At 44.0% G+C, this 18,261-nt stretch overlaps 1 protein-coding gene across 1 annotated transcript; it reads right to left on the minus strand.

Moving 5' to 3' along the window:
- Window positions 1-60: 60 nt before the first annotated feature.
- Window positions 61-17,643, minus strand: LOC135391341 (uncharacterized). Its single transcript, XM_064621586.1, has 5 exons — window positions 17,564-17,643; window positions 14,446-14,675; window positions 10,570-10,863; window positions 6,124-6,306; window positions 61-3,931 (listed from the first exon to the last, which is right to left on the minus strand). The coding sequence occupies exons 2-4, from the start codon at window positions 14,635-14,637 to the stop codon at window positions 6,166-6,168; spliced, it is 627 nt and encodes a 208-aa protein (XP_064477656.1). The 5' UTR covers window positions 14,638-14,675; window positions 17,564-17,643; the 3' UTR covers window positions 61-3,931; window positions 6,124-6,165.
- Between the last annotated feature and the right edge of the window lie 618 nt (window positions 17,644-18,261).

Genomic DNA, 18,261 nt, shown 5'->3' on the forward strand with positions numbered 1-18,261 from the left:
CCTATTCCAAAGATGGGTTCAGTAGACGAATAACTCTGACAATAAGATTACTTCACGAAATAGAGCACAATATAAAAATCTTTATTGAATAAATAGTTCAAATGAGCTCAAGTGTGCTCCGGTAGGAACCCTTAATGACATTCACAGGGTCACACATATGCACAACAAGAATGACAATGACAGGGGGAAAAAGTTACACGCTGGGAAATGGGGTGAAAAACAAAATGTGGGGAACTCATTGGTGACTCCATGCATGGACTGCATGCTACGTACAAGGGCTAAATTGTCTTTTCAGAATAATGATGTCGGACTACACCAAGATCATATAACTCTAACACGCAAACGAATCATTTAAGAATACAATGCCCATGTTATGACATTTCATTTATACTAACCTAACAATACTGCTGAAAGTAGTCTTCTCTAACTATGTGCTCTTGTGCATTTCCCATTCCCAAGTTTTTCCAATTAGGACTATAATTTATGCTGCACACTCATCAGAATACTACTTGCATGCATGTTCCTGTCCTTGTTGCTATAAGTACAGTATAAATTTATGTTTGGCTTGAGCAATATGGTCACACAGGCAACAGTCGAGAGGTTGTTGCACTCAGTTCAGCGAAATCCTAATGATTCATCCATGCCAGGAAATTTTTACACCGCTACTGACATTCTCTGGGAATCTTCCTCATTTTGTGAAAGCGTGGCCAGCCTTGGCCACGTCCATTATCGACGTCACAATGAACAATCATTTCCTCATTTTGTAAGTGTCATTGTTTAGTAGCCACAAGTCCCATGCACACTTCCATGGTCAACATACCAGTCCTTACCATGCAAAAATGTTTCTATAGAAAGATCATATGAGCAAGGAAGTAATAATGACTTATCATTCGAGATGATACCTGTCGGGAAAAAAAAAAGAAAAATACAGACTAGGGACAAGAAAAATCCACAAGGTTCGAAACTCAGCTGAGAAGTGTAGTTTACAGATGACATATTTAATCAGAATGGAAAATTCAAGTGGGCTAGAATGTCACCCATAGAATGAACTTCTCAGCTGTGCTTGGGAACTTGTTCGTGTGCACTTTTCTTGTCCTCCCTAGCCCAGGTCTTTTCAGTGTGGATCTATGCCATCAGCTCGCTTACTTTTTAACCATACTTTTGGGAAGAAATTTCTTGTCTAGTGTAGGACACGGTTTCAGTACCTTACAAAGTTAAAGTGGGACTTCGCTGGTACTATTCCTGCAGTATTTGTTCTCTCCAAAATTATGTCTACTGCGATACTTGCTTTTAGAATGGCTAGTGAATTTACCAAACCAAGGCAGTACTACTATGCAGAATAGGGAATAACAAAATTTACAGGGCTCTCCCAGTGGAAGAGTCCTGCGATGTGCTGGGCACAGAATTTACTTTGGCCATTTTTACTTTACTTTACAAATTAAGTTAATAATGAATTATTTAAAGCAATTTAATCCTACACCAAACCATAATGGAAAAAAAGGTTACATGAAATTTCTTGAGTGACAGCCACCATAAACGATGCGAAAGACAAATTCTACATTTTTTTAAAAAATTGAGACTGAACCGCGACACACCACACATTTTCCGTTTCTGCCAACCTGGCGACGTCAGTTGAACAGCATAGCAGAAAGCATGGTTGTATGCGCAGTACGCGCACACAACTGCAAATACCCGAAATGTAAAGGCCATACAAAAACCGTCTGGTGGGTATATCCCCAAAAAGCTTTTTTTTACGTCTATTGATACCAAGCACTTTTCATGTAAGAAAAATCCAAGTATGTGCATGACAATGAGAAACAAGTGGAGTGCCACTTTATGCAAAATATGGTCAGATTTGGACATGGCATACTGGAAAGAAAAACGACAGAGGGGTGCATTTTCTTAATCCACAAGGGTAGCTCAAGGCGACCACCCTGGTAAAAAAATCTAACATAGCGGAAACGACATCGTAACCCGCTGTCCGAAATTCAGCTCTAGTCACCAACAGGTTGTGGCGGCACCTATCGTATTTACTCGCATATTGGATGCACTCGTGTATTGAATGCACCCCAACTTGAGTGCTGAAATGCTGGTACTTTTTTGTTCCCCGCACATTAAACGCACCCAAACTTTAGTAGCACGGCTGGATCGTATTGCGGTCGCTCGTATTGTGCAGTCAATGAGGCAGAGCGCCTGCGGATCAACGAGAAATGCGACAGACATCGAGGAGTATTTCGTCCATGGTTGATAGAATGGAAGACCATTAGAGCCTGAAGTTTTTGGGAAATATTTTTTTCTAAATTCGGGGGCTAAAAATCGGTTAAATAAACATGTGCTCTAAATTCATGCGAATTCGGGTGAAAAACTGCAGTATGCTAAATTCAGGGAGATATCGGGCTCAGTTACTCGAACTAACTGTACTGGATTGGTACAAACGGCGATGTGACTGCATTTGCTGCCAAACAAGTTAGTGTGCATTCCTACACCTCAGTCTCAGTGAGGGCAATTTGCCGGGTAAAAATCGGGTTTCGCCCTAAAGAGGCAACCTTCAATTCTGGGTGCAAATTCGGGAGAAAATCGGGTTAAACCCTAAAACTTCAGGCTCTAAAGACCATTCGATGTGGGAGAATCACGAAGTTCGATTCTGGGGAGGTCATTGTGGATATCTCGGAATAGAATGTGAGGTAAGTGTACCTTAGGTGTTGGGTTGCAATTTTCCCCCGCGTATTGAACGCACCCCCTCAATGTCGCGATGTTTTGGGGTAAAAACTGTGCATCTTATACGCGAGTAAATACAGTACTCTCAGTGACCCAGCTCGACAGGTGGGTAGGCAAGAGCACGTATACTTCAGTCAAAGGAGATGTCTGTGGCTATTCTGTGATCGTGAGAGAATATTTGAAAACCACGTGTAACAGAATCCCGAAATTTTGATTTAGTGCACTTTTGCTGCATACTAACCTTACTCAAACGTTCTCGTGCTCTGTGAAATCATTGCATGCCAGAATGCGTTTATTTCACGGATATTCTCGGAAACACACGCGCGAATTAGTTCAAATTGTTTGTGAATACTGCTGCACTGCATTCATTAAGACGCAGTATGTCACGCAGGTCATTGTTATATCATGTCACAGACTGAAACTGACAATACAAGCGTTTATACGCATTACGACATTAGCAAAACACTGGCCGTCCGCTGCAGCGGCCAAGTTGAAAACCGGTTGGGAGTCACTCTCACTGGGCAAAAATTCCTGTTGAGGGTAGCTACTCTCTGGTTACATCATAGACGAGGCTCATACATCATTTTACCCAGCCTGAGGGTTACCCGGGTTGAATATGAAAATGCACCATAGAATTACACCCTGCAATGTTACTACGAGAATAAATTATATACATATCATGCACAGAGAGCTTTACAAGTCCACATGAAAAAACGGTCAATGAGATTTCACTGCTGCTTGATACACAACATAGAATGACAAAAGCCGGCCTTCTTTCTTACAATATGAGTTGACACAAGTCAATGAACTCAGGTACAATAAAAATGGACAAACTTAACACTGATGATGTAGCAATGGTAAATTAACAGACAGTGAGCAAGCATGACAATGATAGATTTTGCCTCGTGTTTCTGCCATTTAAGCTATGCCCTCAGTTACAACAAGCCAAAGACTGCGACACATTGTACCCCGAGCAAAAGAATGCTGATAAAATGGCATCCCACATTATTGCCCCTTTCATTAGAGAATATTGCATGAAGATGACAGATGTTCTACGTTACATAAAAACGCACATCATGAATATAACATGGCAGGATAGATTGTGGTCTACTGTCCACAGCACAGAGTACCACACACTGAGCACAGCTTTGCTTCAGAAGATGTGTCCCGAAAGGCGACCAAGGTACAGCCTGAACCAATTGTTCTGCTCAGCCTGAAAGATTTAGAAAAGTCAGCTCTATGTAAAACATAAATTCGGCTGAATAGAAAAGCCACCTAGGCATGCTGGCGAAAGGCGTTCAACGCAAGTGCAGTTGTAAACAGTAGGACATAGCAACATGCAAAGTGCAGCAGCTGAAAGAAAGCCATCGAGGTGGTTGATGGGAAAACTGAAACTACATTATTTCAGCGCAGTCATCTTATCTTCAATCAGCAATGTAAGCGGATTAATTAGGACTAACCTTGCCAATAAGCTAAAAAAAATTGCAGCCATGCCTGTAATTTATGGTAGAAGTGCAAAGGTGCATGTGAGCTGGTACATTGTAAAAAACGACGATAAATACCTGAGACACAGAACAGAAAAAAGAGACAACACGACACGTTCTCAAACTCAGACACCCATTTAATGACACAACCTATACTCCCAATAACCTACAATAACCCATTAGGAGGTTATTGGAAGTAAAGGTTGTGTCATTAAATGGATTGCTGGGTTTGAGAACATGTCGTGTTGTCTCTTTTTTCTGTGCCATGTCTCAGGTTTTATCGTCGTTTTTTTACCTGTAATTTATGCCTTTTGATTGCAACCATTGAAGTACATTATGAATCCGTTGTGAATAATAACAGTATATTCAGGATACAAGTTTATCACATTTATTAAGTTTATCGTAGAAGAGAAAACTTTTGCTTTTCATGGATTTTTGATGAGGAAGGATTCAGGGCTATGCTGCGCGAAATGCATTATCAGTACTGCTCGATCACATCACATTTGTTAGAAAATTTTTTATGTATAATACAGGCAATACCAAGTGAATGTAGGTCAAGCGTCTCTGGGAAGTATAGGAAGTATGTATAAATTATTTTCCGCTGACATTGATGGCAAAATATAGCTGCATGGGTTTTCACACGAGATATAGAAGTCAACTAGAACATAGTTCACATAGACACAGTAAGTGCATCTCTTTTTCCCACTGCAGCTCAAAAGACCAAACGTTCATTTGTAGCCGGCTTGACTACATTGATTACAGAAGCTATAGTTGCGCACAACTTGGCAGTGTCCGTTGGAATGTCCTTTCTTTCCACTCTGGCCTTTGGACGGATATCTCTCTCTCTCCCTCTTTCTCCTATATTCGTGGTTAGCATTGTCTGCTATGATCATCCGCTATCGCAGAACACTACGGCTGATGGTTAGCAGTTAACGGTCATTTGCGCCATGTAGAGAGTGCCAATGTGACAGGTAAGCAAACTAAGTATGGAACAGCTTTTCCTGGAAACTTTCAGTCCTGGTGTAAACCAGAGGCCTAGAAACTTGCTACCTAGCCGGTTCTAGGTAGAAGGAGGTTTCATGTTTCTCAAGGACAAATTTACCTTCCGATACTGCAATCATACTTGTTACTTACATTACTTCCCGTTACTGCAACACTATAAAGCATAAGCATCCCATATTGTCATTGGTTGACAGGAAGCTATTGCGAATACGCTATGCAAGCGTGTCTCTGCGCATTAGAGAAAGAAAAGGTTGTAGAAAGCACGTAACAAAGCGTCTGTCCACTCAGAAAGCAGCAATAAGGGAGCATTTGCAGACAGGCCACAACGCTGTTTTGGTACCTTATTTGAGCAATCCAATGAGGCTGTTCTACGTGTGCATGAGGAAAAGGAAAAGCTGAGGGGCTACGCAAAAGGCTGACCTACTTGCATAGCGTATTGACACGTGGCTGTTGCCGGAGAGGCATCCCAGGTCGGAGTACGAATGAGAAAGAGTGCAATGAATAGTCCATCAGCTTGCGGGCACTGTGTTATTTTTGATGCCAATAATTTCTGGAACACTAGCCGCGTTTACATGATCTCGACAGGAGCGGGTTGAGTTGAACTGTCGAGTTAACTCGCTCGTGTAAACGCTGTCTGGTCGAGTTGAGTCAACCTGACAGCAAGGGGTGGGTTAACGCGCTTGACTCGATGCAGAGCCTTGCTGAGATCGTCTCCTGTTGGAGCGAGTTCATGTAAACAGCGTCGGGTCGAGTTCAACTTGACTCGACAGTCAACTCGATCCGCTCTGTCGAGTTAATGTAAACGTGGCTACTTTCATGAGTGGCAACGTAGCGTAGCGCAGTTGAAAAAGAATGTGACCCTGTATACCTATTTAGTGCCCCTAGTCACTATTACAGAGAAAAACTGTGAGCTACTAACACAGTTTGACATCTGAAGTTGGTGACGCACGCAGAATCCTCCTTAACGTGATGCGGGTCCAGCACCTGCAATAAGCGGCCACTGTGTCCCTGGATAAGCAGGTGCTGTAGCTGCACTCTGAACTGATGGTGCTGGGCCCAGCCACAGTCGGGAGTCAGATGGAAGAAATGAGCTCACTTCAGCCTATGAAGAGAATGTCCCACTCAAGTGTCAGTCATAAATGCACATTTAACCCGGCCTGTACAGCATTATTGTTTGTCACCTTGTCATTTGTAGAGATCAAGAGTTGTGAAAACTTTACAAATCTAGCTTATTAATCACAGATGCATTAATTAAGCTTCTAAATAAAAACCTACACAAGGTCTGCAGAGAGCAGAAATTGCTACAAGCGCTTTTTTAATGTATCGCATCCTGCATATTCATTCTTCATGTTTTTACGATGTTTCACTTTCGGTTTCTGTCTCCTCAAAGCATGACTTTTTGCTCAAAGTCAAACTTCAGAAGTTTCAAGCCCCCCCAACAATTGAGGCTCTTGATGGGCAAATCATGTGGACAGGGAGGACAGCAGTTGCTGGGAGAAGCTCCTGGCTTTGTGGGAACACACACTCTGTTTGGGGGAAGGGAAGAGGAGTTCAGTAGAAGGGTAAGCCAGAGTTGCCTCCCTGAGTGCTGACAGTTAGTGGGTGGGGAATATTACTTGTAGACTGCCGGCACCAATAGTCTCAATACAGTAAGGCATTGCTTCCCAAACTCTGCTACCCTGCGACCCAACAAAATTATAAAACAAAGCATCACGACCCCACCCCCCTCTCTCTCCCGTCTTGTCACGACGCTACAAGCTTTTCGATTTCAGTGTGTAAACCGTAATACATAAAATTGACGCTGAAATTTTATTTGACACTTAACGGAGTACAGAGGGCCATCCAAACTATTTTCAGTTTACGACATCTGATGAAAATATGTGCGTCAATTTGTCGAATAGCATAAAAGGTGTTGATGTATGCAATTTTTTTTTTTCTTACAGAAAAACGTACACAAACACATTCGCACGTTCACTCTCGACTCGCCCTGCGGGGTTTAACGAGGAGGAGAAGAATGATGCGCACGTGACCGATGACGGCATAATGTCAGCGCATTCCTGCTGCTTTTTCAGAGCCCTGAACAGCTGACTAACAGACAACATTTCTCTGAACCGGTCATCGAGTGCTGACAGTATGACGTCAGCACAAAGTCAGAGCATGATACTGCTCTCTACCACTTTCGCGCACTGTCGCTTTTTGTGGCGCACTTTAAATTCAGTTTCCGCGATAATTATTGCTCTGTGGGGTGAATTGCTTCTCATGGTGCATTATACCGGCCTGCTTAACAGTTTTACAGAAAGAAAACCGGGTGCTGAAAATGGCTTCCGTGCCCCTTTAAAGGGACGGTCGCATCCGTTCAGGTCGATTTCGGAACTATACTGTCATATTGGGCTCTCTTTCCTTTCACGCTGTCATTATTATGAAGATCCTATTTCACATTTGCATTTCTCCTGTTTTACGTATTTTATTACCTATTGCAGTTTCCTGCCTTGCTGTGTACTTTGTCACTTCTCAGGGCCCTGGGCCCTGTCAAGCTCCTTCAAGTAGCTTTTTGTCCTGGGCTCCACACTGTATCCCCCAGTGAAAGAATAAGTAAATTTTTTTTAAAAATATTCCTCGTAGACCACTGACCACGGTATCGAAAATCCCACGTGAAACGGTGGTGTAATTTTGACTGTTATTCGACGGAATACACAACAAGAGCAGACACCGGATGTTGAGAGTATGGCGGAAAGCCCTCTCCGGAAAAACGAGAACACGTCACTCCCTAAGAATCAATAATGAGAGCGCGACCTGGAGGAGAGGAACGCTACGGCCTTGCGGGTACCTTGCAGAGTTACAGGGTGTCTGGACGGCGCCTTTCTCCTCCGAGCGCCGCCCTCTCACTCCTCCGCTGAGGGACTGACGTCGCGTCGCCGGAGCCTCTACAGCTGTGGAAGCAGCGCTGACCTTTAAAATTCGCTTATTTAGTATCCAAGCATTTTTCGAACAAAAAAATTAGCCAAGTAGGTTGTCGGCCGATGATGAACATAGCGGTACCGGTTCCATAGATGGGCTTCCGCCTCGGATGCGACCATCCCTTTAAGTCAGAGCACGACAATCTCTATAATACACGACCATAACACTCGCACCCAGCACCAGCGCCACTGATGTAGTTTCGCCAAGCAGCTGCCGCGCGTTTGTGGCGCTGAATACGGGACCCTCGGCAGACGACGCATGCTATGCGGATACCATTGCTGCCGTCATTCGCGTTTGGTTTTTGCAATTTTTCACGTGGTGGACAGGGTTTGTCTCTAGTGCATGGTTTGTGCATGGTGCACACGTGATGGTGTACTGCATCGTCCCGCTTTGCAAGCCGAAGAAAGCAGTGTCGAACACAAGTATTTCATACCACGAGTTCCGCTCAAATGCGAAGTGGCTCAAAATATATTGCGGCGTCTTGACACAAGTAACTTCATTGCGAATTGCGATTGTTTCATTTCATATAGGGTGCACTTTATGGATGGCAATGTGTACCATAAATAGTTTTATCTAATATAGCTGAGTACCTTTTACGCATCTCTCTCTGAAAAAACGAATAATGAACCGTGGCCTCCGACCAGGGGTGGACATAAATACATTTTGAGTATTTAAATATAAATACAAAGTACTTTGTTGGAAGGGGTGTTTAAATACTATTCATAATACTTTTCAATAGGAGTATTTAAATATAAAATATACAGTATTTAAATGCCGTAACTAGTACCATAAATACTGTGATGAAGATGTCATCTGGGATTACAGAAATAACGATGATCATAACAAGTCATCAAGGAAAAATAGCATTTATTTGTTAGATTATCGCGGTAATTTTAATATTAGAAGTTTTTGACTGTATCACTTAGGATTCTTGTGTTCGGCCGAACAATCAGATTCGCAAAGGAGAATAGCACCTTCACTGGTGGTGCCTATGAGCAAAGGCTTGCATTAAATTTGATGAAGATGCTTCGTACAACAAAGTTATCAGCCGCAACCATTGTCTGCAACAACAGTGAAAAACTCTCCATCTAAAATCGTTTTTTCGCCTGCATGCTAGCTCGAACTCTGCGCGTTCTCGGCATTTCAAGGCGGAAGACTTTAGCATCGGCGCAAAGCGCAAAATTCTCAGACGTGGCACCGTGGCTACGGTACCTAGGTTTAGTGATCACGAAGTTTACACAGCCTTGCATCTCCCAGGAGTGCAAAACGAACACAAAAAAGGCACAATCAAGAAAAATTCTCAGAGTGGCTTCTATCCGAACAGCATAATAATGGTTAGTAATGCGGTTTGTAATGGCAAACCGCAAAAGAAAGAAAAAAAAAGTGTAAAAGTACAATAAAAAGGGACCAATAAGTAGGAAAACAAAACAAGCAACTGCTGATTTAAAACTGAAGTGCTTGCTTACACAACAAATTCTGTTGGACGTCGTAACTGGTGTCAGTCATCTCTTTGCCAGGAACAGTTTCTTCTTACGGTCGCATTGACCCATTCTCTGTAACTGCCCTGTATGTTAACACGGAACGCCTCTCACGTGAAACGTAAAGTCTGAACGCGCTTGCGTCTGACAATCATAAACGCATGATAACTGGCCCAACACACAAGGTGCTGCTGCCAAGTTTATGTGTACGATGTACGGCACATAGTGCGCGAGTTTCACAGTTTTACATGCCACCTACGCTTCAGAGCACAGCTTATTTCTAAGTAGTTAGTTTCAGAACTCTTAGCTCTACATGAACAGAGAACCTGCGACAATACACAAACGTGTACACCCGAAGAACTAACCACAAGGACCACTCATATTGCACACAGCTGAGCTACAACAGGCGCTCTTCTGTGTACCGCAAGTGGCGCCCCTGGCGGGCGCTCTGCGCGTGAATACGGCACTTCCGCTCCTCGAGGCGCGGACGGAAGTCCCATAGGCGAACGGGCGAGTGTTATGGTCGTGTATAATAGAGATGGTCGTGAGTCAGAGTAAATCCGCTGGGCTAGAAACCATCGCAAAAGAAAAAAAAACATATGCCAGCAGGAATTAGTGTTCCTAATGATTAGATGGAGCTTGTTTGCTAGAGCACAGTTTGGTAAAACAAGGGCAGAGTTTGGACACCCAACTCTCAGTTCTGCCTCAATGTTGAGCTGCGACTTGTCATCGATGCCACTGCAGTAAACCAAGTTCTCACAAGTATGTCGTGGCAAAATGAAGAAGGATCCTCATGGCTTTAGAACTCAACACCGTGTGCAGGTACTGCAGAAACCAGTAACCGGCAAAGATTGTTATTTCCTTTTTGTGTACGACTTTTATCTACTTCACAAGGTGCACGACAGGAGAGAAAACACAAATTAAATCACCTGCGATGCTTGTCTGAAGGGCGCAGGTGGTGGCGCCACAAGTGGGTTGTATCGGACAGGGCGTGCTCGTTGTGTGTTTCGCCTGGCTCGCTTGAGTTCCTTGCTACGCATGTAGCACTGCAGCATCAGTAATGACACATTTACACCAATAAGCAAAGCTCCAATGTAGACAAACACTAGGAGGTCAGAGCCAGGGGTGGCTTCGTCTGGGTGAACAGAGGAGGATGCTCCTGACTGAATGGCACCTGCTATGACCAGAGCGATCCCTGTCAAGATGGCAGAGACGTAAAGCACCTGTAAAAGAAACTGACATGTCAACTTTGCTTCTTCCCAACTTCATTCTGTCTGACGTCAAAATTTTCTCAGATAATTTGTGTACCATACTTACTCACAGCTAACGCACATTTCTGCAAAAAAATGTATCGCCACAGAGGGGGATACGCTAATCAGACGACAAAAACTGGGGCTCGCTCTACGCTGCGGTAGCTTTTGCTGTGCTCTCAAAGTCAAGGTGCTTGAAATATGCTGAAAAATGAACCGATGGTTGCGTTAAGTAGGCGCCCCAGAGCGTTGTCTCAGACTCCACTCGCTTAACGCAACACAAGCACCACTCCCGTACCCGGGAGTGCAAGGCTCCGGGCCGCTCCCCGCGCACCCGTTTTGAAATGGGGGCTTTGAAGCGGACGACAAGCACCCAGGTGCTTGAGATTTTCTGTGACGTACTTTCTATTGAGCGTCGGCAGGACGACCTTCGAAATGTGGGCTCGGAAGCAAAATACGGACTTGCTATGTTACCCGATGCTTCGATTTCAGTAATATTTTTACAACTGTTATCACGCCTTCTTATTAGTGGACAACTTCCACACTGATATCGGCGGTTATTGGCGTGAAATGCATTGCTTTAATGTAGACGCCTTCACGCCGTGCAGTCATCTTCTCACTAAACAGCTGGAGTCTGTTACAAATTCCTATCTTTTCCATTGCATTCGTTGTTACAAGGAAAAGTCTTCACAACCGCCATCGTCTTCGTTGCTATAGGTTCAAACAAAGCCAACGTGTCCTCAGTCTGTGCACTGCATGAGCAGACAACAGGAAGTGGCATCAGCAAGCGAGACAGTGTAGCGCTCCAAAGTTGCGTTTCGCTGTTAAAGGGACCATGAAATGATTTTCGAGGATTCCGAGTACTCTGCGGGAAACCGTTCTCATGATCCATCACTATCGTACACACATCGACTTTTAACCGTATTCAGTACAACGGGGGAGCAGTTATCAGACAAAAATAGCAGGGCGTGACCGCTGGATATATGCCTTCGAAGTGGGCTTACGTCATCGCCATCCAATCCTCTCAGCCAACTGTGAACGACGAGGAAGACACACCCCGCCGGACCACGTGGATGCATGGTTTCGGTTTGGACAACAAGACGTCGTATATCTCCCGTCGAAATCACTTGAAATATGGCGAAAGGCAAATTATCAGCAATTGAGGAGGAGGTTATGCGACACATACAGCGTCTATGGATCGTTCGGTACGCAGCAGCTCGTAAAATGTCACCGACGAAGGTATGTTCTGACGAAGAAGAAGTTCAAAGAGGAAAACGTGCTCCGGTAACCATGCTGACAGTCAACGGCTATATTACATTTCTCGTAGGATTCTGTGTTAACGGTTAGTTACATTCGTGTCTCCAAGTCAAATTAAAACATATTTCATGACAAAGTATGCAAGGTTATTTGAAAATTTTGCACTTTGCTCGCAAAAGCCCGTCCGCGAATCGGCAACATGTTCTGTGTATGATGTCACGTCCAGTTCGCCTCGGAGGCGGGCCGTAGCAGCTGCCGTTCACGCCTGTGGAAAATATAGAATATTCTCGCTATTTGTACGATTTTCAACTTCATATTTCACAGAGTGAATGCTTTAGTAGAGGGGAACTAATTAAAAATGATCGTGGGCTTGTCAAAAATCATTTCATGGTCCCTTTAAGTGGCCACTCGGAATGTCTCGCACTCCCGATCTGAGTGCGCCAAAAGACGAGCACCTACTTAATGCAACCAATATTTGGGCTCCCAAGTTGGGAGTGCGTTAATTATGTGAGGACGTAAACAGGCCATTTTTGTGTACACATGCGTGCATGCGCAACTACATGCTGGTGGCTGCCATCTTAAAGGGGCACTAAAATGCAAAAATAACTTGCTCTCAAATGAAAGTCCGTGTTTCAATTAGTGCAATTCAAACAAAATTAGTTCACACAACACTACCGTTTAGAAGAAAAACGCAATGAAAACAGAGCTGTCTTTGGCGGCAACGAATGGAATCCTCAGGGAGCAAAGATTGGCGGCATCCAATGAGAGTGCAGGAGAAGCCCACGCATGCCTATCGTGTGCGTGTGGATTTGGAACGGGTCCAATCGTAATGTTCCGTATATGCAGCATGATGCGCACTGTTGCATTTTCCAGTACTGATTCACTAAATTGTAGCCCACAACAGTTCTTGCAAATGTTCCACTGACAACACTTATCTTCACGTCCTTCGGACGACGACACCAGACCACTTCGCAACACGCACTATGTTTTTCACCGGGACTGCTGCATAGCGTGGCACTAACATGGACATGGACTAAAAACACTGATGCACGAACTGAAACGACGTACTCTGCTAAGCGTCGAAGCAAGAAAGAGTCCAGTATAATTTTGATTGTAGCTTCGTAACAGAATCAAAGTTTTGAATTATGATGACAAGTACGAAATTAACGTAGCGTGTAATGTAATTTGAAGTGAACTTGTTTTTGCATTTTAGTGCCCCTTTAATTGGGGGAAAGACATTGTCTTTCTTAGACTTCCAGGTTATATGCATGTTTTGGCTGAGAGTTGATGACGCTTTGTACCCATAATGCCTGAGAGGTGCTATCGGTTTTTGTGTGTCTTTGCTTGCTATTTTGCCACACAATGTTCCATTCCATATGACCGTTACCATGACTTCGGGGGGAGAGAGGATCTCGACTTTCGACATTGTGCTGTTATGAGCAAGGTTTATTGGAAATGACCAGTTATGTGAGTAAATATGGTTTAGTGAAGGGAGCCCAGATAGTGCACTTTGTATTACATGCTCAGTACACCAGTTTCAATCAACAAAGTTTCAATATCAACAGAAGGATGACATATTATAGCAAAATATAGTATCACACATCATTTGTAGTAGTACAAGTAAATGCAGCAAAAAGCGACACAAACACAAGGGAGAAGAGACAAACAACGGAAACAGAACACACGGCTGCCCTAAAAATTACCACACAGTTAGGTCACCTTGCAGCGCACTGCAAAACGCGTGGCTGTTTACCCCTGTTCAAAAAGACGGCAATAGAAGCCACTTTCGAAAATCAAATTGAAAGAGAAACCTACTAAGCACATTCAATAAAGCTACAAAGGGCAAACTGTGCGAGTGTCCCTTTCATTGATTTTAAAAAAAGAAGAGCTCTTATTCCTAAGTTCCTAGATGATGAGCAAGATTAGATTGCCGGAAAGTAAAGTTGTTGTTGTTAGATTGGTGGAAATTTCCTGCGCAATAATTAATAAACCTTCAGTTGAGAGTACGCAGTTTCCGTTGTTTGTCTCTTCTCCCTTGTGTTTGCGTCCCCTTTTTCCTGCATTTACTTGTACTACCGTGATATACCAACTTCCCCGTTTCTGTACTTTAGTGAACCTTAGATCATTTGTAGTTTGCTCATTAGAAACATGTTTATCTAGGCTCTCATAACAGCTCTTCGATTTTCATGCAGCTGGAAAAACGCTTTGCATTCCTTTAATTCTGCCTTTGAAGGTATCCTGTGTGGAGACTAAGCAACATGCACCCTGCTGCTTCCTTCAGCTCTGCCGGACACTTACCTGTTGAAAGTAATGACACACTTCATGTGCATTGCAAGTGACTGCTGAACTGGAGCTCGAAGTGACTGCTGTGTGCCCATTGGCCGGTGGCCCAAGGAGTGGCTGTGGAGCAAAAGGTGGCACCCGAGGAGGTGGGGTGCAGCTCCCACAATGGCCCCCACTTTCCCGTGAGTCATACAGTAAGCTGGACATGTCCCATAAGCTCACCCCATCGTTATGGCCACGTACACCTGCGTTAGAAAGTATGCCCATCTCTGTACACCGGCAGCAGCCTACCAAATGGAACCAATGGGAGCCCAATGGGAGCCAATTCCTGTTTACATGACCGAGAAATAACGAAGGAAGTCTGCTGCCCATAGTCAAAGTAAGGTCATGCATGCATACTAACGATTAAGCAGAGATTTGAGCTGTCCTAAATGTCATTTACATATATGCATATATGCAAATGACACTTAAGACTGCTCAAATCTCAGCTTAATTGTTATCACCATACAAGATATTTTCACTGAACGATGCATTATGGCTGCGCAATTCAACGTACAAAAACACCCTGAAATATAATCCCGTGTCGAAGCGGTGTGGCCATGGAAGTGCAGCTCGACCTGCTGCCACAACGTAGGTAACCCAGTGTGACATAGCAACAGTGTCGGATTTAGGGGCGTACGGCTCGTGGCCCCCACCGCCACCTTCGCAAAGGCCCTTGTTTATATAAATATAATTTTTTCCTCATAAAAATTGATTGTATCCCGTCAGAATTTTATACAATACAACATATGTACCACTGCAAAATAAAAAGATTATTAACAGAACGTAAACAGCCCTTGAAGTGTGACGAGTATCCGGATGTTGTGGCAGAAGGCAACTACGCAGTGGGACACATAATAAAATATAAAATAAATAAAAAAACTAGGAAAGTACAAAACAGAAACACACGGACAAAGTCTCAATGATGTGAAACATTGTCCATGTGTGTGTCTTTCGTACTTCCCTAGTCTCCGGTGGAGGGAGGGGGTTATATCATGGGCTCTAGTCACCAGCTCGCTTGCATTTTAGCCATTCTATCCTACTCAGCGGGACCCGTCATTGTTTGAAATTTGGCTTGACAGTTGCGATGAGCAAATTTTTTAAAGTGGGTAAGGTACTGAGTTAAAATTTTGACAACAGCGAGTTCATAGATGAATCGAATATGTACCATAAATTGCAGGTAATTGTGTATATCAGCATATAACGTATCGTACGATAAAACAGGTAGGTTACACTGAAGTTAAAACTCTGCAAAGACCTGACCTTTCTACATCCATATGCGCCACGATGCTCCTTGGGCCCCCACAACACAGTGGCCCAGGACACCCACCGCTGTTAATCCGCCGCTGCGTAGCAGCAGTGTAGCGACCAATCTTGAGCTCACATCTCCCACTTAAAATCTGCCTGCTATGACCACGATGCACTCCCATCACGCCCTGCAGTGTCGCGGAATTATACAAACAGTGGTTTTCCACGAGATAGGCCAGAAGTAACTTTGCAAACAGATGGGTTTATTAAGTGCATGTAACTCTTATTGGGGGTCTGGTGCGCGAGATGTTTAGAGAATTAAACGCTCCTTGGTTTGTCACAATTTCTTAGATCACATAAATGATCACATAATGCATCTTGTGCCACCATAAGTTTGTCCAGTTCGCAGGCACTGTACTATGCGCTCAAATGAGGGTGTACTTTATCTGCACACACCCTGTACAGTGGAACCTTGTTAATATGACACTCATTCTAGCATCCTAGCTTTATGACCCCTTTCCTCGGGAACTGTTAGTGCCCTGAGGCCTCCGCATGTAAACCATTTGCATAACTATGACAATCTGTTCACCCGACAATGACCAGGGTCTTCCGCACAAATAGGGACGGTCACATGTATTGTACTCTCGATACTATGACTGCCGGTCGCTGGACTGGTGGTTTTCTGACCTACAACGGCCTATGTTTTCCGACGATAGCCGTGGGTCCGCTTCCGAGGGTAATTCAGTATGTCCTTTCTGGGTCGCTGAGTGCAGCCATTGGTAATATGGTCATACTGATCTGCTGGAATCATATGGGACAAATTCGTCGGCCATGCCCGATAAGAAGCACAAGTGGACAGAGCTGACAGTCCTCAGCGCTGCTTAAGCCATTTGGTACTGCCAAAGCTACTGAGGACACCACCGAGGAATTTCTTTGACGTCTGTGCAAGTGTGCCCCCAATGAGACTGCACCAACTGCATGGCAAAAATGTGCTGGGAAGGGATGCAGCAATCTAACTCTGTATGGAACCATGTTATGTTGGTCTTGAATGTCATTATCCAATGGACTATAACTTTACATCAAGGTAATATTTCTTCCAGCTCTATCAGAAAGACCGGGAAAAAAAATGCAACGAAAAAGTTCAGTTATACGAAATTCACAAATGTATTTCTGCTGTGTGCAAAGTTGGGAAAAAACAGGTTTCTGCAAGTTATCCTACAGTGTACTTCCAAAAGACATCGTTTTTTATACACCAAGCACACCACTCATGAAGGGCATAAATGGGGCCAGCATGACGGGAGGACGTCGAATGCTTCTCGCGTCGAGTAAACAGAGCAGGAGAAAGCAGGTTGGCTGGCGTAAACCAAGGGCATGAGAGGGTAACATTTTATTGATTTTGACCAGAAAATGTTTAAAGAGAGGTACGTAATGTTTGATGTGAATGTAAAGCCACAGACTCGTAGCCTTATTAGCGCCTCATTAGAAATCCATAGTCAGAGGTCCCCAAGCCCTCTGACATTCCATGCGAAAACACTGACACACTAACATTCTTCGTTTATGCTGGTCCCAAATATGTTCCTTATATGCGGTGCTACATTTCTCGGTGCTACATTTCTCGGTGCACGGCGATGTTTGTTATATTTGAAATATGCACGATATTTTGTGCTATACATAACACCGTAGTTTGCAAAAGCCAGTTTTACCCAACTTTCTCCATCAATGGAACAGTAAGAACAAGTACGTCAACTTCTTGTTTATGCACGAGTCAGAATAGCTGTGTAGAAGAGTGCAGATGCAGTGAAAGGTAAATTAACATCGGGAACGTCGGGAACAGTATTTTGTTTACCTTTTGACTTGCTGTAAGCGATACTCTCCCCATAACAGCTGAAGCACACGCTCTCCTCCCTGAAGCTCCCATAGCGGGATGTAGGCTGTAGAATTGGATCGGAGCCAGGAGCCAAGAAAAACTAGCGCCATGCGCGCCAAGAGCCAGCAGCGGAGGCAATGAGCGATTTTACAGTTTTATCGGTTTTGCCGGTGGTACCTTATGTTTTACGTGTCCTGGTTTAGACGAAGCTGAATCTGAACTTTAACGGTAAGCTGTTTCTGGAAGGGGCATTTGTGCTTCGTTATAGCACATGCGCGTTATTTCCACGAGTACGCAGTTCTGGTTTCCTTTTTGGAACCTGTGTCCCTAGCGCTGACCCCCCTCCCCCAATTTCAGTCGTTACATAGAGTTTCAAGTGACCTTAGGTGGTGCAGTTGGATGTCCAAGGCCATGATCCCCCCTCCCCCTATTCGCCTCTGTAATATCCGCAACTACCAGTGGCGGATCAAGGGGGGGGGGGGGAATCTCCCCCAAAGCGCTCGTTACGCATTAAGGGGGTGTATTTATCCACACATTTATTCACACACCAAGGGGGTGTATTTACATGCTTTTGACGAAAAATTGTGCCATCTCACAAAATTTTCGTTTCAGTTTTTTTTTTTTTTTTAATTGGATGTCTTTAAAAAAATACTTCCTCCGATATTCACAAGTTGATA

Source organism: Ornithodoros turicata, chromosome 4, assembly GCF_037126465.1.
Source record: "Ornithodoros turicata isolate Travis chromosome 4, ASM3712646v1, whole genome shotgun sequence".
Taxonomy (NCBI): Eukaryota; Metazoa; Arthropoda; class Arachnida; order Ixodida; family Argasidae; genus Ornithodoros; species Ornithodoros turicata.